Raw genomic sequence first — 24,420 nt, 5'->3', positions numbered from 1 at the left:
CGAAGCCTTCTCCGGATTAGCGCTGGTAGCCAACCATCTTTCTGAAGATGACTCAAGTTCAGAGATGAGCATAGATGAAGGGGGAGGATCATCAGAAGAAGAAAGCGACGATGAAGGGGGAGAATCACCGAGTCAGGTAAGTAAGGTACGTAACCTAACCCCGACTCAATCCTTTCAATTTATTATATGTCTTTCTAAAGATTTATTCAAATTAGAAAAAGAAAATGCTGAATTGAAATTAAACCTAACAAAAGCATGCCCACTAAAGATGTATGATAATCTAAAATTAGAAAATAAAAAACTAAAAGTTGAAATTGAGAAATTGAAGAATAATGATGCATGCTTAAATAAATTTCCAAAATTAAAATTAAAAATTTATAGAAAATTAAATTGGTATATTAGAAAACATCAGGGCCAACTTAGAAGGATACCTAAAGACTATGTACCCCCTAAATTTTTGAATAACCCTGTTGGAGGGAACCTCTATTGGGTTCTGAAATCTGTGCTAAATTAATTTATTTAACTAAAAGCTTACAGTGAGAAAATTAAACTTTGAGTTTTTTTATGGAAGTTTTGTCTAAGGAAGTGGTTGTTGCTCCAATAACCAAGAAGGCCTAGTGTCTCGCAACGACCTGGAAGCCGAAATATCGAAATAAAAATGTTTAATTAACTTTCTGATAAAAGCATTAAAATTAGAATTAAATAATGCTTTGAAAAGATTTTAAACATTTTCTTAGAAATTCATTTTTTTTAATGCCTCTTGAAAGATTTACTTAGAATTTTTTTAAATTCTAAAAATCAATTGTTTTTTACTTAGAAATTATTTTAAAAAATTCAAACAAATCATTTTAGTTAGAATTCTTTTGTCACTTAGAAATTTTACTTAGAATTTTTTTCATCTTAAATTAGAAATTTTTCTAATTTAAAAAATTTTGCTAAATTTTTTTTCTGTTATCCCATTTTTGCTGTGATCAAAGGGGGAGAGAAAGGTACAAGTTTAGAGAAGTGCATGTTTAGGCGCGATCGTGGTCAGAATCCGACGTGACTAGATCCCCTCGCCACCGAGATTTCCTCTCAGCTCGACGGTGGATAGGCGGCAGTCGGAATCCATGTCGCGATTCCCAACGGGTTCACCCCCTGGGCTATAGTGTGGATAGGTCCAGACGGCCAAAGGCCGTCGGCAGTGGGTAGATGGCCGGCGGTCGGGCGAGTGGTGGGCGCGCGAGGAGGCACGGTGAGCGGATGGCCGGCGGGCGAGGAGGCGCGGTGAGCAGTGGCGAGAACGAAGAAACACAAGAAAAACTTATATTTAAAAAATAAGAAAATATTAAAAAAAATCAAATTTTATAGATCATGGATGCGTCCCATGGTCAGATCCGTATTTTAACAAACTATATATATATATATATATATATATATATATATATATATATATATATATATATATATATAATTTTAATACGTTATTATCAAACTCTAAACACTCTATCTATATATATATATATATATATATATATAATTTTAATACGTTATTATCAAACTCTAAACACTCCGTGTATTTGTAAAATTTTTTTACTTAAAATTATAATCTACCCCTAAATATTAAAAACAAAACGCATAATAAGAAGTTAAAAAAAATCATTAAAAAAATTTAAAGAACTCTAAACACTCCGTGTATTTGTAAATTTTTTTTACTTAAAATTATAATCCCTAAATATTAAAAACAAAACGCATAATAAGAAGTTAAAAAAATCATTAAAAAAATTTAAAGAATTAAAAAATTAAAAAAAAAATAATGACTGCGCACAAGACTTTCTGTACTGCCGGTAAAGTAGGACCAGTAGGATCGAATTAACCCGGTTTATTTACTCCATTCTAATACCAGCGTTTGGGATGTCGTGCATGTATGCTCAAAACTTGATATGTCTTTATAAGGATTGGACGCCGAACCATCTCGACGTCGTTCTCACTTCCCACTCGCGCACTCTCTCCATCTCTCCTCGAGTTTTTGCTTTTCTTCCGTAGTGCTTCATATCTCTTAGAAAAAAGAAAGAAATCATATCAGGAGAGCCCTCTTACCTTCTATTGTTAATCTGTTCATCTTCCCCCTTCTTCAGCCAACGTGATTAAGGAGGTAATTCTATCGTTTATACTTCCAACTTTCGATGGAGGCAATGTATATATAAATCGAAGGACTCATGTGGATTTCTCGTTTAATGGTTTGCTTTTTGTAGTAGTTTTATTGAGATGATTAAGGTGGAAGATAGATCCCAAATATTAGATCCATTTCTTAACTATCACATAAAATAGAAGTTGCTGAAATGCTTCATATGGTAATGTTATTCAGTGATTCTAATTTCTAGTTTCAGAGAGAAGAATAGTTTTATTTTCATTTGAGATAAAAATTTCACCTCTTAAGAATGAAAACGAGACACCAAAACAAAACATCTGAATAATAGTTTTGTTTTCGTTTGAGATAATAGTTTTTTTTTTTTTTGGCTCTGTCTCTCTGAGCAGGAGAGGCATTAAAGATGAAGTTAACGACGGCCCGAAAGTTGAAAATGAAACGGTTGTCCACCAAGGAGCTCGGTAAAGTGGAACCATCTCAGCCGTCCCATTTATCTCCTCCAGTCTCCCAGCCTGCCTCCTCCCTTGGAAAGGCTAAGGCTGAGGCTGAGCTAGTTCAAAGTAGCCAGCGATGCCGGTCGCTCTCCAAGGACTCAGAGTCCTTAGAGGTTGCTCCCGCAGAACCTCCAACAAACTTGGCGCAGAGTCCCCAGCCCTCAACCACGACTAGTGGGCCTCCTCGGTCAGATTCGAGATCGCGTCTTCTCAAATATTTTAAGGAGCAGCCATCAGCCTTCAGCGCGAAGATCCCCGCGTCTTCGCAGAGTATGCCGCCACCTGAAGCTTGGCCAAGTCTGGTTACGCCTGAGCAGTGCGAAGCTATGCGTAGTATGTCAACGACGGAGTTGGGGAAATACGAATATTCCTTACTGTGTCAGGTATTGTTGCTTTTCATTTCTTGTGGCTATGCTGGTTAGTTGATAAGTGCTTTTCATGACAGTTATTGGTGTGCAATTGGGAATTGATGGAGCGGATTAAGCCTCTCAGTGCAGATTATGCTGAGTCCCAAGCTCAAGAGACTAAGCTACGGTCCTTGGCTGAGTACTGGGAAAAGAAGGCTAAGGCAGTCAAAGCTGAAAAATCGTACCTCTCTGAGCAGATGACTAAGGTCCTAATTGAACTAGATAAGAGCAAGGCTGAATCGGAGGAGACTCGATCCAAGGTGGAAGGGGTAAGCGCTATGCTAGAGGGAGCCATGACCAAGCTGGAGGGGGCGAGAACTGAGTTGCAATTGGTTGCGAAGGAGAAGGCATCTCTCGCAGTCAAGTTAGAGTGGTACGAGGGGGATGAGTTGGCTGACAGAAATGTTTTCGAAGCAGGTGGATGACCCTTTTCGTGTCTCCTGATCGCCATCCGAGCTATTGCGTCTTATTTTGAAGTCTATTTTGAAAAGGTAGGGGCTATCCATGACCAATTGTATATTTGTATTTTGGTGATTTAAACTGTGTAATGTTTGGTCATATCAAATCAAACCCTTCAAACCCTTTACTTTGAGTAATGTTGGACTATTAAAAATTTGGATATCAGGATTAGATGTTCTTTTTTATAGAAATTCTTTTACAGATCTATAATTATGATAAGATGTTTGAAAGTTTATTACATAGTTGTAGAGCTACTGCTATGATTTTATAGTTGTTACAATTATTTTTCATGTTATAGTAGTTATAGTTTCGTAGTTATTATAATTACAATTATTTTTTATATTGGAGTAGTTAAGATTTTGAAATCATAACCGCTATAATTATGTAATAATCTTTCAAATATCATAATTTTTTATTCGGATATTAGAATTAGATGATTTTTTTTTAAAATCGAAGTTCATTCAGAGATTTATAATTAAAAAGAAAATCATCTCATTCTAATATTTGAGTAAATAGTTATAGTTTTTGAAAATTTATTACATAGTTGTAGCAGTTAAGTTTTCGTAGTTGTTATAATTACAATTATTTTTCATGGTGTAACAGTTACAATTTCATAGTTGCTACAATTATAATTATTTTTTATATTATAGCAGTTACGGTTTTATAACTGCTAAACAATAATAATTGTAGCAGCTACGAAATCATAATTACTACAACATATGTGGCTACTATAATTGTATAACAAATTTCCAAATACCATAATTTTTTATTCAGATATTAGAATTAGATGATTTTTTTAAATCGAAGTTTGTTCATAGATTTAAAATTTTAAAAAAAAATCTAATTCTAATATCTGAGTCAAAAGTTATGATTTGAAAAGTTTGTTATACAGCTGTAGCAGCTATAGTTTTGTATTTGCTACAATTACAATTATTTCATGTTGTAGCAGTTACAGTTAAGGCTGTAAATAAGCCGAGCCGAGTCGAGCTTTGGGGTATTTAAGCTTAATTGATAAAGTAATCGAGCCAAGCTTAAAATGAACCAAATTTTTGAAATGATTGTTCAAGCTTGGCTTGGTTTATTTTTAACAAACTTGAGCTTGTTTGAAACTTGACTTGAGCTTGGTTCGTTTAGATGTTATCTAGCTCTCAATTCAAGCTTGACTTGAGCTTGATTCGTTTAGATGTTATCGAGCTCTCAATTCAAGTTTATTTGATTATTTGAAACTTTTAGTTGTTGATTGATTATTGAGCTTGATAATTGAAATTTATTTATTTATTTTATTATTTATTTAGCATTTTGTAAGAGGTTTATTAATGAATATGGTTCATAAACAGTGTTCACAAATATTAACGAGCTGAACATATATGTATTCAAGCTTATTTGTTTAATTGATCTTATGTATATTGAACGACAATAAACAAGCTCTTACCAAATTAAACATTAAGTTTGTTCACGAACGCTAGGTTCATTTACAACTCTAGCTACGATTTCGTAATTGCTACAACTATAAAGATTTTTCATGTTATAGCAGTTACAGTTTCGTAGCTGCTACACAGTTGTAGCAACTACGAAACCATAGTTGCTACAACTATACAGCTGCTACAACATGTGTAACTGCTATAATTGTGTAGTATTCTTTCGAACATAATAACTTTTGACTCGAATATCAGAATTAGACGATCTTTTTTTTTAATGGAAGCTCGTTTAAAGGTCTATAATAAAAAAAAGGTTGTCTCATTTTGATATCCAAGTCAAAAGTTATAATTTCATCAATTTGCTACACAGTTATACCAGTGATGGCTTCGTAGCTGCTACAACTATAATTATTTTTCATATTGTAGCAGCTACTATTTCATAGCTGCTACACAGTTGTAGCAGCTACGAAATCATAGCTACTACAATTGTATAGCAAACTTCCAAATACCATAACTTTTGTCTCGGATATCAAAATTAGACGATCTTTTTTTTAATCGAAGCTCATACAGAGATCTTTAATTAAAAAAAATCATCTTATTCTGCTATCTGAGTCAAAAGTTATGATTTTTAAAATTTTACTACACGATTATAGCAGATATAGTTTCGTAGTTGCTACAACTATAATTATTTTTTATGTTGTAGCAGCTATGGTTTCGAAGTAATAGCGAACTTCCAAACACCATCATAACTTTTGACTCTGATATCAAAATTAGACAATTTTTTTATGAATGAAAGCTCGTTCAGATATCTATAATTAAAAAAAAATATCGTCTCATTTTGATATTCAATTCAAAAGTTATGATTTTCAAAAGTTTGCTACACAATTGTAACAACTATACAGTTGTAACAGCTATAAACTCGAAAGTTTGCTACACGGTTATAGCATTTACAAAACTATAATTATAGATAGTAAATTAAGTATTTAAAAGAGCACGCATTATAACTTTGTGGTAGATTAAGCATTTAAGCACCCCTTTGTCATCCATTGATTGGAAGCTTCATATGTCATTGAAGCACTGAAGATCTGAAAACACATACACTTTGACAAAATATGAGTGTTCTTTCCCATCAAAGACAATTAAAAAACAACAACTATGGCTCCAAAAAATGAACTCAACATCATGACTAGTGAAGAAACAATTTTAAAATCCAAAATAACAAACTCTAAATAGCAATTCTTTGCAAGGAACGTACTCATATTGTTAAAATAACATTAAACGTACAAAAATTATATTAATAATCCAAAAAACTACATAGAAGTCAAAATGTATACATATAACATTAAATAACATCAAAATATATCTAAGAGACCCCTCCACGTTTGGACTACTCCTGAATCGAAGTTCTATTGTACTAATTTGGTTGTGTGACATAAACATTTGAGTATGTCTCACTCTTCACCAAACCAAATTTTTGACGTTATGTGCATTTTAAAACCCACAACAGTGACGGATTATATGGACCACCTAGAAATGGTTCGCACAATATTTCATCTTCATTATTCCCTCCAACTAGAGCTTGCTCTCCTTCACTCTGATTCATCCCTGAAGGTAAATTTTTTTGTGGAGGTACCTCTTTATGTACATCTTCTTGTTGTGGTACTTGTGGTGGTACCTCTTCTTGGGATACTTGTGATAATTGTATCTCTTGTGCAAGTATCTCTTCTCAGCGCTTTCTTTTAGAAGTCGTTGATCTATTCCTCGAAAATATCTTTAACATTTTCACTGCATATAAGAAACAAGTGAATTAGATATACAACTAACATGTGTTGTTGAAAGGAAACAAAGTCGTTTGACCACTCAAAACCGAATAAAACACAATGTACTCGAAAAAACACAACTGAATAAATCTATTGGTGTTCAACTGCTAGAGGCATAACGTTTTGTGTTTTGTTCGGTAGACAGAAACCGAACACATTTGGTTACATTCGATGGTTATCGATCGAATACATTGTGTTGCGTTCAGTGGATCATGGCCAAACATATGCTAGTGCGTTCGGCCAATGGTAATCGAACAGACAGCAATGTGTTTGGCGGACTAGGGTCGAACGATGCGCGATTGAAATTCTAGATTTTCATCATATCTCTGTCATACATTTTACAATTTCAACAACCCAACACCTCAAAGTCTTTTCATGTAAAAAATATCATATTCAAGTAAGTTTTTACACTTATAAATGAAAACTAAACACAAATCTAACATAAACAAAAATTTACTATGTAATGATAATGTAGAACACAATGAAAGGTCGAACGAGTTAATACTTGTAAAATTCGAGCAACGTTGTTTGATGATGTTGCTAGAAATCGAGTTGCCTAGTTCGTGCATGGAAGAAAAGAGAGACGAAGAGGAGAAAAGTTGGAGATGTATATTTTTGATGCTATATTTCTTTTAGAATTTTTAGAAAGGATAAAATGAAAATATTATGGGGTGTTTTTAGAAAATTTTATGATAAAAAAATCATTGATGGATGTATTTAGAAAATGAAATGTGTTTAGTTAATGTAGGGTGTGGATAGTTAATGTGGGGTGTCGATACTCCCTTCCTTTTGAAAAATGCATGCCAAGCCTAGTTAGTACAAAGCTATCCTCTCAAGGTTGATGCTGATTGTCCTCCTCAGCAGTTAGTATCTGAAGCTTTTGACACGAATATCCCTTGTAAAGGACGGTGTAACCATGAATGAATCTGATTTAGTATAATTAAAATATTTTATAAAATTAATTGAGGCTAATTGCAATTGAATCTAATTTAATGTGGCCTCCAAAGTTAGGCTAAGGAGAAGCGACATGGCCAGTGATCCCATCCGGAAGTTGAGTTGGATGAAGACGGGCCACGCTGTCGCTGGTGTTGACGAAAAGTTGCTGCAGAGCCGGGTCGATCTAGTACCTGTCGGGAGAGCTTACACAAGTGGGTGACGGGGGGTGGTGACGAAGTAAGGGTCCTGCGCATACTCAGACGAGCCCACGAGTCGTTAGAGACCAGAAACCAGGGAAAAAATCCCCGGATCAAGCCCTCCGACGCTCAAGTTAGATACTTTTTCCCCAGAAGCACAGAGAAAGGACGAAAAGTGAAAGATGAGTGTGAAAAGACGAGTGAGCGTATCTGCGTAGGGACGAAGCTTCCCTTTTTATACTGTTGTGGACGTTTCTGGAGTCTGACGAGTGTCAGGGAATGTCGAGTGTCAGGCCTTGTCGGGCGGTGATTGACACGAGGCATCCTCTTATAGGTCGAAGGAGGAATCTGGAGGTAACGAGCCCTAGACCGTTAGCATATTCCCTGACACACTGTGATTATTCTCTGACCTGTGGGCATAGACCTGTAGCTAACTTGTACTTGTCGTATCGCAAATCCAAATCTGCACATTCAACCCTGTCCTGCACTTCTTGTCTTGTGAACTACTGACCTGCCTTATGAACTACTGACCTGCCTTACCTTGTATAGCGACCTGTACACTTTGGTTTGGTTCCACTTATCCTGCGTCCCGACCTGTATGCTTTGGTTGGATTCTGTCTATCTCGACCTGTATGCCTTAGTCCGATTCCGTCTATCCTGACTTGTACTCCTTAGTCTGATTCTGTTTGTCCCAACCTGTACGCCTTAGTTCGATTCCGTCTATCTCAATCTGTACTCCTTGGTCTGTATTTCCCGACCTGTATATTCTGATTCGTAGATTATCTGTGCGTTCTGATTCGTATGCCCCGACCTGCGATTCCTGTATCCTTGGCTGGCTCATCCCGACCTGTACGCTTTTGTCCATGTGTCCTGCGCGGTAAGGTTATAAGTCCTGACATGTATCCTTGGCTGGCACATCCCGACCTGTACACTTTTGTCCATGTGTCCTGCGTCGCAAGGCTATAAGTCCTGACCTGTATCCTTGGCTGACACATCCCGACTTGTACGCTTTTGTCCAGGTGTCCTGCGCCGTAAGGCTATAAGTCCTGACCTGTATCCTTGGCTGACACATCCCGACCTGCACGTTTTGGTGCCCATGTCCTGTGCCGCAAGGCTATAAGTCCTGACCTGTATCCTTGGTTGGCACATCCCGACCTGCACGTTTTGGTCCCTGTGTTCCGTGCCATAAGGTTATAAGTCCCGACTTGTATCTTTGGCTAGCACATCCTGACCTGCACGCTTTTGTCCATGTGTTCTGTACCGCAAGGCTATAAGTCCTGACCTGTATCCTTGGCTGACACATCCCGACTTGTACGCTTTTGTCCATGTGTCCTACGCCATAAGGCTATAAGTCCTGACCTGTATCCTTGGCTGGCACATCCCGACTTGCACGTTTTGGTGCCCGCGTCCTGTGCCACAAGACTATAAGTCCTGATCTGTATCCTTGGTTGCACATCCCGACCTGCACGTTTTGGTCCCTGTGTTCCGTGCTGCAAGGCTATGGGTCTCGACCTGTATCCTTGGCTAGCACCTCTCGACCTGCAGTCTTTGATTCATGTATCCTGCACCGTAAGGCTATAAGCTCTGACCTATATCCTTGGCTGGCACATCCCGACCTGTACACTTTGGCCCCTGTGTTTCGTACCGCAAGGCTATAGGTCTCGACCTGTATCCTTGCTTCCGAGTTCCTACTCGCCATGTAGGCCTAACCCCGGAATGCTCCCTGTGCGCGACTCAGACCATCTTGTGACCAGACCCTTTGAACTCCACTTAGGTCGGACTTTTGACCTCCATGTAGGCCAGACTTTTGACCACCACGTAGCCCTGACTTCTGACCGCCACGTGGGCTTGACTTCTGACCGCCGCGTGAGCTTTACTTTTGACCATCTCATGGACTTGACTTCCGACCACGTCATCTCCCTGACCCCACGATCATGCACCGTATCACAAGCCTCTCCCTCAAGTCTAGTCGAAGGAGGCTCTAGTCCGACTGACTAGACCCTAGTCCCGTTGTTGCCTGACCTGGTTTTTGGATCTCTGGCTGACCCTTTCCCGCTATCTTCAGAATTTCTCGCACTCCTAAAAGATAGGCAGGACTTTACTGTATGCGTGTTAATTTTTCGATTTCTGATCGTACCACTTTCTTATAAATGCCACACTGTTTCCCAAATGTCGTCTCAGGTTCCAAGGTAATCCCTTCACCTTCTCTTCCCTTATAAAAGGGTTCGCGTATACTTCCACCTTCTTCTCTTCAAGCTACCCCCTTGTTAATAGAATCAACTATTTTCTTATACTCAAGCTTCCATGGAACCTGCAATGGCATCCAACGAACCCTCTTCTTTGCATCCACAGATCACCCAACTGACTGAATTACTAGCCCAGAAAGATGAAGCCTTACAGGAGATGGCTGAAAGCATAGATCTTCAAGTTTCCCTTACTCGTGAAGTGGAAAGCCTCTGGTTGGCCGCCAAATCCCAAACTCGGGCTGAAATCACTCTCAAGCTTAAGGCTCAGTCGGACTTTCAGAGTCAGGTCCATTATATTGTTTACCTGAAGCTGAGACACGAGGACGAAGTGACCCTCCTGAAAGAGGAAAACCGGATAATGGATGAAACCATTGGCCAACTGAAGAGCACCATCAAACTTATTAAGGAAGAACCGGCTCAAGCTCAGGCTCATCTGGCAAAGAGGAATCACGCCTCGAGATCTGGATCTTGTAATGATAATGTGAACTGACAAGTGTTCTTCAACCTTGCTTAAATAATACTCCCTGTCTCTCTTTATCTTCAAGGTTGTGGGTCTGTATTTCAACTTTTTATTAAATAATATTCCTTGCGGTGTTTGCCTTCAAAGTTGCAAGTATGTATTTCCTTGTTTCTTATAGCACTGTGTTCCATAGACCTACCACTCTAAGGAAATTTGCTAGAAAAAAAAACTTAGGAAATATGATCTACTTACCATACCCTTTTCTTACCAGAAAGGGTGAGAAAGTAGTAGTTTGCATGGACTTGTCTATTCGTACCCTTGTATTAGCCATAGAAGTACGATTGCAGATCTGTTGAGCACGAAAATAGACCATGCAAATTCGTATTGAGGCAAAAGGAAAAGATATTGATCGAGAAAGTCTCTAATCGTGAGAATAGACTCACTTATAACTCGCACTAAGGCGAAAGTCTGGGACACCGACCTGGACGGTCATTGGGCGTGAGAGCATGCTCACTTATAACTCGCACTGGGGCGAGAGTCTGGGACACCGACCTGGAAGGTCGTTGGGCGTGAGAGCATGCTCACTTATAACTCGCACTGGGGCGAGAGTCTGGGACACCGACCTGGACGGTCGTTGGGCGTGAGAGCATGCTCACTTATAACTCGCACTGGGGCGAGAGTCTGGGACACCGACCTGGACGGTCGTTGAGCGTGAGAGCATGCTCACTTATAACTCGCACTGGGGCGAGAGTCTGGGACACCGACCTGGACGGTCGTTGGGCGTGAGAGCATGCTCACTTATAACTCGCACTGGGGTGAGAGTCTGGGACACCAACCTGGATGGTCGTTAGGCGTGAGAGCATGCTCACTTATAACTCACACTTGTTGGTTGGTCCTAGGAATATCGTACCGGTTCCACTGTACAAAAATTTTATACAAGTATCGAACCTTTTCTAAACAACCTATTGTGTTCTTTAGAAGTTAAATTAGGAATCGCAAACGGAACTTAACATTATTGATTCCAAATTTAACTTATCTATTCTTAATGGTTTAGATTTGGATCGCAAGCGGAACTTAACACTATTGATCCAAATCAACCTATGTTATAAATTCAATTAAATATTAATTTCTAAAATTGGCTTCCAGGACTGCATGGCGAGGCACATGACCTTCTTGGGTATGGGAGCATCCACCACCGCCTAGACAAAGCCTTTTAAGGAAAGATAATATTTAATTTCCTTATATAACTCTAGGTTTAACCAAAAAGAACAATCGAATCACAAATTCGAAAAACAAAAAGAAAATACAAACTCGAATTACAATTCGAAAAACTAGAATCTAATGCCTCTTGTGTTTGGAATTCCAACAAAGAAAAATAACTAGCATGATGCGGAAGAAAATTACTAGTTATATCTTTTCTTTGTATGCTAATAACCTCGAGATCTTCTGCCGTATTCCTCGCCTCCTCTTGGACGTCGTGTGCGCAACGATCCTCCAAGATGAACACCACCCAAAAGCTCTTCCTTCTTCCTTCCTATATCCAGCCACCAAAAGGGAAGAAACTCCATGAGAGTTTCGGCCACCACCAAAGAGAAAATAAAGAGAAGAGAGGGAAAACAAGGGTCGGCCACCAAGCAAGGACAAAGCAAGAGGAATAGATTGGATAAGGTGCCTTCTTCTTCTCTTATTCTCCTTCTCTTTTTGTATCCGGCCACACAAAGTAACCACAAAAATTATGGCCGGCCCTAGCATGATGAAAGGCAAGGAGCCGACCCTAAGGAGGAAGCTAGAGAGAAGAGAGAAAAGAATTAATAATCTCTTGAGGCAACACCTCCCCTTCTTTTATAATCCTTGACCATGGCAATTAAGGAAAGATTTTTCCAATGAATTAAAATCTTCCTTTTAATCATCCCTTGATTCCTCTAATTTTCCTCTTATGGTCGACCCCTTGCTTGGTCACCAAGCAAGGGTGGCCGACCTCTTATCATGAAGGAAAATTTCTTATAAAATTTTATAAGCAAAAAGGAAAGCTCTTATAAAATTTTACAAGCTCTCTATTAATTTCCTAATGTGGATGACAAAAAAGGAAAGTTTTAAAAATTAAAAGAAAATTTTAAAATTTAAAAACTTCCTTTTATAGAATCCCTTTTTAACATGGTTACAAAAAAGAAAAATTTTAAATTTAAAACTTTCTTTTAAAACCATGAGAATGGTTACAAAAAAGAAAAGTTTTAAAAACTTTTAAAACTCTCTTTTAAACCATGCAGCCTAATTCAAATAAGGAAAGTTTTATAATTTTAAAATCTCTCTTTTAAAACTTGTAGATATCTACAAAGAGAATATTTTAAAAATTCAAAAACACCCCTTAACTTTGAATTATGTGGTCGGCCCCCTTACACAAAGCAAAGGTCGGCCACCTTGAAAAAATTTATGGTCGGCCCTTGGCTTGGTCACCAAGCCTTGGGCCGGCCCTTCTTGGACACTAAGATGGACTTTCATTGAGTGGATTTGAAGCATTAATGAGGCTACGACAGGGACCTAGAGGAGAAATTAGTTTTGGCCTTCCGACGAGCTTAAGTATCCCGTGTTCGCCCCGAACACACAACTCAAGTTCATCAATAATAACTCATTCCACTAGAGAGTTATTATTGCACTACCACACCAATCCCAAATTACATTATGGGCTCCTTCTTATCATGAGTGTGTTAGTCTCCCTGTGTTTAAGATATTGAATGTCCATTAATTTAATTGAGTTACTAACAACTCACTTTAATTAATGTCTTAGTCCAAGAGTAGTACCACTCAACCTTATCGTCATGTCGGACTAAGTCCACCTGCAGAGTTTAACATGACAATCCTTATGAGCTCCTCTTAGGGACATTCTCAACCTAAATTACTAGGACACAGTTTTCTTCTATAATCAACAACACACAGTATAAGTAATATCATTTCCCAACTTATCGGGCCTATTGATTTATCGAGCTAAATCTCACCCTTTGATAAGTTAAAGAAATAAATACTAAATATATGTGTTTGTTATTATATTAGGATTAAGAGCACACACTTCCATAATAACTAAGGTCTAGTTCTTTTATCAAGTCAGTATAAAATGAACTTACCTAAAATGGTCCTACTCAATACACTTAGAGTGTACTAGTGTAATTTATTAGTCAAGATAAACTAATACTTAATTACACTACGACTATTCTGATGGTTTGTTCATTTCCATCTTAGTCGTGAGCAACTGTTTATAATTTATAAAGAACTGATAACATGATCTTCTGTGTGTGACACCACACACCATGTTATCTACAATATAAATTAATTGAACAACTACACTTTAACAAATAAATGTAGGTATTTGACCATTGTGATTCTTTATTTCTAAATAAATGATCTTCTGTGTGTGACACCACACACCATGTTATCTACAATATAAATTAATTGAACAACTACACTTTAACAAATAAATGTAGGTATTTGACCATTGTGATTCTTTATTTCTAAATAAATGTTTATACAAAAGCTAAGCTTTTAGTATACACTCTAACAACACTGGGGCAAGAGTCTGGGACACCGACCTGGACGGTCGTTGGGCGTGAGAGCATACTCACTTATAACTTACACTGGGGCGAAAGTATGGGACACCGACCTGGATGACCATTGGGCGTGAGAGCATGCTCACTTATAACTCGCACTGGGGCGAGAGTCTGGGACACCGACCTAGACGGTCGTTGGGCGTGAGAGCATGCTCACTTATAACTCGCACTGGGGCGAGAGTCTGGGACACTGACCTGGAAGGTCGTTGGGCATGAGAGCATGTTCACTTATAACCCGCACTGAGGCGAGAGTCTGGGACACCGACCTGAACGGTCGTTGGGCGTGAGAACATGCTCACTTATAACTTACACTGGGGCGAGAGTCTGGGACATCGACCTGGACAGTCGTTGGGCATGAGAACATGCTCACTTATAACTTGCACTAGGGCGAGAGTCCAGGACACCGACCTGGACGGTCGTTGGGCGTGAGAGCATGCTCACTTATAACTCGCACTGGGGCGAGAGTCTGGGACACCGACCTGGACGATCGTTGGGCGTGAGAGCATGCTCACTTTATAACTCGCACTAGGGAGAGAGTCTGGGACACCGACCTGGAAGGTCGTTGGGCGTGAGAGCATGCTCACTTATAACCCACACTGGGGCGAGAGTCTGGGACACCGACCTGGACGGTCGTTGGGCGTGAGAGCATGCTCACTTATAACTCGTACTAGGGCGAGAGTCTAGGACACCGACCTGGACGGTCGTTGGGCGTGAGAGCATGCTTACTTATAACTCGCACTGGGGCGAGAGTCTAGGACATCGACCTGGACGGTCGTTGGGCATGAGAGCATGCTCACTTATAACTCGCACTAGGGCGAGAGTCTGGGACACCGACCTGGACGGTCGTTGGGCGTGAGAGCATGCTCACTTATAACTCGCACTGGGGCGAGAGTCTGGGACACCGACCTGGTAGCCGTTAAGAAACTTCTTAAGGGCTAGCTCAGGAATCGGATTAATGACAACAGCCTGCCCTGGAGGTCATCCCAGAAATTCCTGCCCGGGTGTTATGTTGTAGCTCTCGCCAATTACGCGTTACTTGTGATATTTCCTGCAAATATCTCAAGCAAATTTTAATTAGATCACCTATCTGTTGTATTTTTAATTTGTAAGGAGCGCCAAATTCAAATTCCAGCCTCTTTTCGTTTTCCCTCCTCTTTCCCGAGGTTACTTTCTAATCATGACGTTTGGCTTCGCTTTTCCCCAGGTAACCTCACGATCACCTTTCCTCTTGACGTATCGTCTTCCCGTGTCAGAATGCTACCGTACAAAAATCTCCCTTCATGATTTCCTTGTCACATCCATCATTAAGACCTTTTTAATGTCTTTCCTAGGGGTCTGCCATGTGTCCCACGAGCCTATACCGCCACTGTAGCTAATCAGAGCCTTTTAGCACGCGACCCTAGATCTGACGTCTCACAGCATCATTCCTTCCCCGCTCTCTTTTGATGCCTCCTAGGGCTTTGGCTTTATAAACCCTAAAGGATGTCCGTCGTCTTCTTATCACCTGACTGTTGGCTTTCGGCTCTGTCGTTTCTTCTTGCTCTGTCGCTTAAGCTCTTCTACCCTGATTGTCGCTTGCCAGTGCCCCTTCTCTCCGTCTTCATCCTTCTCCCTATTCTCTCATGGCTGAAGGTAATGTGGCACCGTGGTATTCGTATTACATCTCTGACTTAGATGATAGCGACCTGGCTCAGATTCGGGAAAGCTTGCGCCTCATTGATGATTATCCACTGCGTGCTCCCCGACCTAATGAACACCCCTCTTCCCCTCCCAAGGGTTTTATAACTTTCTTTAAGAATCAACTCTTGGGGGGCCTCTGCTTTGCTCTTCATCCAATTTTCTCCTCCTTGAGTCAATACTTTAGGATCCCGCTTTCACAATTTGCTCCAAATGTTATTCGTGTTATTTGCGTCATGGTCATCCTCTGTAGGGTGTACCAGATTCCTCTAACCGCAGAACTTTTTCATCATTTCTATTCGCTGAAGCGATCCGAACCTAACATATTCATGGTGCAATCTCGGGTTGAATGTAAATTCTTCTCGGATATGCCTTCTTCCAACAAAGGTTGGAAGTCTCGTTTTTTCTTTATACGACTGCCCGGGTTGGTAACCTGGCCAACCCAGTGGCGTTCCACTCTTCCCATCACTTTTGAATTGTCTGAACATAGGCACCAACCTGCCTGCTTCTCAGCTTCAGAGAAACTACAAGGAGTCCAACTTCTCTTGTCTATAATTTTGCGAGAAGGCTTTTTGCACTTTTTTTGACTCAGCCCGGTCCCTGCAGCTATAGGAGCTCCTTTTGGTAAGATGTTGCTCTTCCTTCTGCCAGTCTTCACTAACTGACGTATTTCCTTCTTGTTTTGTAGAGGCGGCTATGTTCTGGGCCTACTCAAAGGGATCAGTCCGAGTGTGCAGCGACCTTCTGAAGGTTGTGGGTGATGAGGTTGCGCAGGGTCTGGTTGCCCCTTCGGCTACCTCCTCTCACGAAACTACGGAGGAACCCTGAGAGTCCTCCGCCCCACTGCTTCTGCCAGCGGGCCCTTCTGAGGTTGGCTCTACAGCTCTGGAGCCCATCGAGGAAGAGAGGGCTCCCTCTCCTCCTCCGGACAAATGCCTGCGGCTCCAGCACAAACGTAAGAGAGTCGTGCCTTCGGCCCATGCTTCTCCGCTTCACCCGCCCGAACAGACTTCTTCCAAGCTTCCCAAAGTCCAAGTGCCAACACCCAAAGTTCCCGCTCAGGAGTCTCCTTGGGTGGCGGAAGTCCCGGCCCCTACTCCCATCCGGGCTTTGGCTCCGGAGCAAGCCGGTCCTTCTGCTGGAGACCAACTCGGGAGCTCTGCGACCCCTTCCTCTCTTCTGACCGCCCCCTCCCCTTCAGCCGCACGCACCAGGGGACACTCTCAGAGGAACGAATGGGATTTCACTGCCTCCTGGTGTCTACCCTCTGAAGCTGAATCAAATCCCATAGGGACTTCAGCAGAGGCAGATGTCCCTCCGGTCCGTGGCAAAATCCATCTGCAAGGTGAACTGGCCACCCTTTGGCGATCAACCAACAAGCAGTTCTGTGAAGGCTCTCGGTGGGAGAGTCTGGATCTGGCCTCTCGGCACATCATATCGGTGGGTTTTCCTTTTCTAGACTTAATTCGTACATTATTACTGATTTTCTTCTTTTTGCCGGACAGGCTTGCTCCAGTGGCCTGTGCTTGACCCATTTTGTCGCTGATATGCTCCGGGAAATTGAGTCACTGAAGGCTTGCATTCAAAAATCGGAGTTGTCGTTGACTCCCCGTGACCCGTTTGACCCTCTGGATTCCTATATGTACGCGATCGGGGAGTCTGCTCAGTCTGCCCGGGAACTGGTCCAGGAATCCACTTAAAAAAATAAAAGAGCTGCAAGTTGCCCTACAAACCAGTGACTCCAAGCTGAATTCAGAGGATCAACGTCGTCGTCAGCTGGCGGACGAGTTGAAGGAGAAGGACTCCAAGCTAGACGCTCTTTCTGCGGATTTGAAGGCACTCCAGGGGTCTCATAAAGCCTTGCAGAAAGACCTGGAAGTTGCCCAGGCCGACTTGGTCGCCAGTGCTGACCGGGAAAAAACGTTCAAGGCGCAGTGGGATCAGGATCAAGCCACCATCAAGTCTCTTTAGGCAGATCTCCACAAGGCACAGACGAAGGCTTCCACCTTAAAGCAAGAGAAGGTGCTGGCCCTGGCATCCACAGAGAAAGTGAAGGTGGAACTGGTGGAGTACCGATCAGGCGAAGGCGAGCGTCTCAAAGCTTACAGACTCTCCTACATTAAGTCTCCCGTGTTCCAGGAGAAGATAGAGGATTTCACCGACCGGATGCTCTGCTACGGGGGTGTGGGTGCAGTGCGGCAACTGTTTGAGCAAGGACTTCTTCGCTCCACCCCCCCCCCCCAGTTGACTTTCTGAACAGGGAGCGCTTGCTGCAAGTTCCCGATGAAGCCTTCCCTTCTTTCGTGGACGACGATGACTTCCTGACTATCCAGGCACCTCCAAGTGATGTAACTCCCCCAGATCCCCAGCCTTGATGTTAAACTTTTTAATGTGTAGTCCTTTGGAAACTACTTTTGTTGGAAGGTTATTTAACTTTAGGAAATCTCCCGATCTGCCATTTCTCGATCTGGCGTTATCCCAAATTTGATTCAATATTTTTTATCCCAAATTTGAATGAAAAAAGGTGAGGTGCTTTTTTTAAAACAATTTCAAAAGCTTAATTTTTTTTTTCGCATAGAGCCTCAAATAGGCTTGAGCTGGTCCTGAAGCTAACTTTAAAAAACTTACGAAGAATACCTTTGTGAGTTTTAATAATCTGTTCCATTTTTTTTTTGTTTCTTTTCTAACTCTAAGATTGATATTTTTTTGGAAACATGTTTGTACTACAAATTTCAAGTGTAAAAATAAAACACACAAAACCAGTAAGAAAGCTAATAATGAAACAAATACAAGCAATGAAAATAATAGTTAAAGAACAATAAAGGTTGGTTTGTACTTGAAGCAATTGATGTAGTCTATTTTATGATGATTAAAATTGGGATGATTTATTTAAACTCTTTCAAATCTCTAACAAAAATTATAAAATATTGACTCCAATACAATATTAAAAATCAATATTGAATATTGACAATAAGGAAAAATAATAATAAGTAGACAACTTACGTTTTAAGTTTTTATATTGATGAATGATGATGTTGATGAAACTAAAATTAATAAACTTTTCTAATTTAATTAGAAGAGAATCAAAGGAGAAGAAGAGAGGAAATTAGCATTATTCATACTTTACTCTTTATAATCTTATAACTTCTGTAAACAAATTAATGAAAAAAGAATTATACAAAAAATAAAATCTTGAATAGAGAAAAAAAAAATCGTTTACCTTACTTCTTTTTTTATTTTTTTTCCTTTTTTTAGATTTTTTTTAATATTTTTTTAACCTTTATTAAAACAATTCAAATATATATATATATATATATATATATATATATATATATATATATAATTATTACGTCATCACTATTTTTCAAGAAAAAAATGATTATATAATAATGTCATGATTTCTCCTGTGGCGGCTTCACGAACTTCGGATGCACATGTGTGAAACTTGATCCTGGTGCATTACATTTTCGGGTGGAAAGCAACTAAGGGATAGGAATGAAAGAGCCTAGTTTTTATGAGTTGAAGTAAATCCAAATACACAGTTTTCTGAATTGGCGAAGGTCTCTTCCAGGTAGGACACTAAGCTGTTTGCAAACAGAGACTTAACAAAGAATATCGTCAACGGATACTGATCCGGTCGAAAGTCGATGAAATGAATGCTAAGAATATAATGTTCTTGTTGATCTCCTATGAATTTTACTCTGACTTATAATATAAGTGGCGTCAACGCTGAGTTAGGAAAGGGGTCTTCGGTAATGGTCCTCCGACGCTCAAGTCAATCTCCGACGAAGAAGAAAAAGTAAAGAGTACAGCAACAAGAAAACTGTAGCGCAATAGTAAATATTGTATACCTCTGCCGATACTTAGACCCCCCCCCTTTAATATAGAGTTCCTATAGAGCACGTGCACGCTTCCCAAGGCGGACACTCGTCTCAAAGCTTTCTAGTGTATAATTTAACCGAAAATCAATCACACAGAACCAGAAAACTTGTTCTGATACCACTTGAAGGCGCTGGAATTCCGTTCTTTTTAAATTTCCCTATATAAAAATTGTACAAGTACAGAACTTTTCCTAGCTCCTCGCATGTTCGATCAGACATGTGTTTGATCAATCAAGCAAGTTCTTGACAGATCAAAACACACCTTAATCGAAGTACAAGATCGGTGGCCTCTTGTGGCTTTCTAGTGTATAATTTAATCGAAAATCAATCACACAGAACCAGAAAACTTGTCCTAATACCACTTGAAGGCGCTGGAATTCCGTTCTTTTTAAATTTCCCTATATAAAAATTGTACAAGTACAGAACTTTTTCTAGCTCCTCGCATGTTCGATCAGACATGTGTTTGATCAATCAAGCAAGTCTTGACAGATCAAAGCACACCTTAATCGAAGTACAAGATCGGTGGCCTCTTGTGTTGGTATTCAAAATCGATACGAATAAAACTAAACTAATTACGCAGCGGAATTAAAGAACTAGTTGTACCTTTCTTCGTATCTAAAGGTCTCTTGATCTTCTGTCGTATTCCTCTCCTCTTCTTAGACGTCGTGTGAGAGACGATCTACCAAGACAAAATCACCCTTCCACTCGTTGTTTCCAAATCTCCGACCACCAAGAGTAGCTCTAGGATGAGGCACCTTCTTCTCTTCTTCCTTCTCTTCTTCTTCTTCTTCTCCAAGCCGTCGGCCACCAAGGGATCTAGGATGGGGCGTCGGCCCCTAAGCAAGGGAAGAGGACCGCCGACCCTTATCAAGGGAAGAGGGGCGCCGACCCTTGGTGGAGGAGGTGGCGCCGACACCTAGGTGTGGAGAAGGAGGTGTCGACCCTAGGTGGAGATGTGGCCGGCCCTAGTAAGGGAGAGAAGGGGCGCTGGCCACAAGGAAAAGAGATGGAGGAAATTGGCGTCGGCCCTAGGTGAAGAAGTTGGCGCTGAAACACACAACTAATAACTCATGGATGGGTGGATGCGAGGCTTTATATAGAGGCTACAACAGGGACCTAGAGGAGGAATTAATTTAGGTCTCCTGATGGGCTTGGGCTTCCTATGTTCGACCCGAACACCCAACCCAAATCCATCAATAATAACTCATACCACTAAAGGGTTATTATTGAACTACCGCACCAATCCTATATTACAATATAGACTCCTTCTTATCATGAGTGCGTTAATCTCCCTGTGTTTAAGATATCATATGTCCGTTAATTAATTGAGTTACTGACAACCCAATTAATTAACATCTGATTCCAAGAGTAGTACCACTCAACTTTATTATCATGCCAGATTAAGTCCACCTGCAAGGTTTACATGATAATCCTTATGAGCTACTCAAGGGGACATCATCAGCCTAAATAATTAGGACACAGATTCCTTTTATAATCAACAACACACCATATAAATAATACTATCTCCCAACTCATTGGACCTATTGATTTAACGAATAAATCTCACTCATTGATAAGTTAAAGAAATAAATACTAAGTATACATGCTTGTTATTATATAGAGATTAAGAGGATGCACATCCATAATAATAGAGGTTCTGTTCTTTTATGTAGTCAGTATAAATCGAACAACCTCAAATGGTCCTGCTCAATACACACATAGTGTACTAGTGTAATTTTATAGTCAAGACAGACTAATACCAAATTACACTACAACCGTTCCAATGATTTGTTCCAATCATCTTGGTTATGAGCTACTATTTATAATTTATAAGGAACCGATAACATGATCTTCTGTGTGGCACCACACACCATGTTATCTACAATATAAATTAAATGAACAACTGCATTGACATATATATAAATATAAAATGCAAACATTTGATTAAAGTAATTCTCATTTCAAAATATTTCAAAATAGATGTTCATACAAAAGCTAAGCTTATAGTATACATCCTAACAGGTGGTACCCTTGATACACGTCGAACATGCAGATCAACTCGCAGCCTGTCGTCGAGTCTACCATTTGGTCTATCCTGGGTAGTGGATAGAAGTCATTCGGGCATGCCTTGTTTAAATCGCGAAAGTCTATGCAGACCCTCCATTTGTTGTCTGGCTTGGTGACTAGCACAACATTGACTAGCCAGCTCGGGAATTGGACTTCCCTGATATGGTCGGCCTCCAGTAGTTTCTCTATCTCCACCCGGATGATCGCATTCTGTTCTGCGTTGAAATCCCTTTTCCTTTGCTTCGCCGACTGAGCGTCCGGTCGAACATGAAGCTCGTGCTAAGCCACACTCAGAGAGATGTCGGGAAGTTCATGGGTCGACCAGGTGAATACATTGTGATTTTGTTTAAGGCGGGCGACCAACTCTGCCTTCTTCTCCTCCTTCAGGTCAGCGACGATGAAGGTTGTTGCCTCCGCTCGGCCAGGATGGATCTGGACCTCCTCCTTTTCTTCGTATACCAGAGTGGGAGGCTTTTTAGTGATAGTGTTTACCTCTAGTCGTGGAGTCTTTCAAGCGACTTTTACCTTGGTCTTGACCATCTCAACATAACAACGCCAAGCGACCAGTTGGTCGCCTTTAACCTCGCCCACCTGATCATCCACTGGGAACTTGATCTTCTAGCAATAAGTTGATACCACTGTCCGGAACTCATTAAGGTCCGGTCAACCCAAGATCACGTTGTAGGCCGACGGTGCGTCCACCACTATGAAGTTGATCGTCCGGGTCCTCCTCAACGACTCTTCTCCCAGTGAGATGACCAACCTGTTGGTTGCTACTCGGAAAACCTATAGGTTCCACTGTACAAAAAATTTGTACAAAGGTCTGAACCTTTTCCTAGCTACCATGTGTTCTTTTAAATTAAATTTTGGATCGCCTGCGGAACTTAACACGTTTGATCCAAAACTTAATCTATTTGTTCTTTTAGGTTTTGACTTGGATCTCCTGCGGAACTTAACACGTTCGACCCAAGTCTCCTTAAGTTATTAATTCCATTAAATATTAATTTCCATAAAAGGTTCCCAGTACTGACGTGGCGAGGCACATGGCCTTCTTGGATATGGGAGCAACCACCACCGACTAGACAAAACCTTTAATAGAAAGCTAATATTTAATTTCCTAAAATAACTTTAGGTTAACCAAAGAGAACAATCAAATCACAAGGAAAAGAAAGAAACAAAAGAACACAACTTCGAAAACCATATTCGAAACACTAGAACGTAAGCCTCTTGTATTTGGTATTATTTCCAAAATAACTAGTATGATGCGGAAAGAAAAATTACTAGTTATACCTTTTAGAAAAACCTCTTGATCTTCTACCGTATTCCTCTTCTTATCCCGGACGTCGTGTGGGCGACGATCTTCCGAAACGAGAACCACCACGCACCTTCTTCTTCTCTAAGCAAGGTTCGGCCACAAGAAGAACCACCTCCAAGGAAGAAGAACTTGATCACCACCAATACTCCAAGGGATCTTCAAGATGAGGCTTCCTCCTCTTCTTCTTCTCCTTCCTAGGTCCGGCCACCAACAAGAGCTCCAAGAGATGTATGGTTCGGCCACCAAAAGAGAAGAAGGGAGAAAGGCTAGGGCCGGCCACAAGAAGAAGAAAAGAGGGAGAGAAAAATAGAATAGATTCGTTAGCTATGAAGCCTCCTCTACCCCCTCTTTTATAATCCTTGATCTTGGCAAATAAGGAAATTTTAATAAAAACTTCCTTAATTCTTTTGCCATTGAAAAGGAAAATTTATTTAATTAAAAATAATTTCCTTTCTCAATTTTATAATGGCCGGCCACAAGAAAAAAACTCCAAGCAAATAAAATTTTAAACATCAATTAAAACTTCCTTATTTGCTTCCGGAATTTTATAAAAATTTCTCAATAATTTTTTATCCCTTCATGATTGGTTTATAAAAAGGAAATTTAATAAATTAAAATCTTTCTTTTAAAACATGTGAATAAAAAGAAAGTTATCTCTAAAAATTAAAATCTCTTTTAATCTACAAATAAGGAAAGATATCAAATCTTTTCTTAATCTCTTGTAGAAACTTATAAAAGAGAATATTTAATTTTTAAACTTTCTTTTAAATCATGAATATGTTTAAAAAGGAAAGTTTTCTTAAAATTTAAAATCCTCCTTTAATCAACAAATAAGGAAAGATTTCAAATTTTAAACTCTCTTTTAAACATATAGATGATTTACAAATAAGGAAAGTTTTTACCAAAAATTAAAACCATCCTTTTAAACTACAAATAAGGAAAGAGATTAATCTCTTCTCTTAATCTTTTGTAGAAAGCTATAAAAGGAAATTTTTAATTTTTAAACTCTCTTTTAAAAACATGATATCCACATGAGAAATAATTTTAATAAAAATCCTTTTTAATATTCTAGTGGCCGGCCACCTAAGCTTGGGACCCAAGCTTTGGCCGGCCACCAACTTAACTCATCCACTTGGTCTTGGCCGGCCCTAGCTTGGGTTCCAAGCTAGCTTGGCCGGCCCCATTGGATGGGTAAGAAGGTGGGTATGCGGTGGGTATAAATCTCTATATACTAGAGGCTACGATAGAGACCGAGAGGAGGAATTGGTTTTGGTCTCCCGATAAAATTAAGCATCCCGTGTTCGCCCCGAACACAC

The 24,420-nt window shown here is 40.1% G+C and overlaps 1 protein-coding gene across 1 annotated transcript; it reads left to right on the top strand.

The window, feature by feature from the left end:
• The first annotated feature begins 2,532 nt into the window (after nt 1–2,532).
• LOC121968592 lies at nt 2,533–3,518 on the top strand. The gene is made up of 2 exons (XM_042518912.1): nt 2,533–3,005; nt 3,068–3,518. The coding sequence occupies exons 1-2, from the start codon at nt 2,562–2,564 to the stop codon at nt 3,452–3,454; spliced, it is 831 nt and encodes a 276-aa protein (XP_042374846.1). The 5' UTR covers nt 2,533–2,561; the 3' UTR covers nt 3,455–3,518.
• Nucleotides 3,519–24,420: the final 20,902 nt, after the last annotated feature.

The sequence above is a fragment of the Zingiber officinale genome, chromosome 3B (genome assembly GCF_018446385.1).
Source record: "Zingiber officinale cultivar Zhangliang chromosome 3B, Zo_v1.1, whole genome shotgun sequence".
Lineage (NCBI taxonomy): Eukaryota > Viridiplantae > Streptophyta > Magnoliopsida > Zingiberales > Zingiberaceae > Zingiber > Zingiber officinale.
The sequence above is the reverse complement of the archived record's forward strand: the minus strand, read 5'-3'. Positions and strand labels throughout refer to the sequence as shown.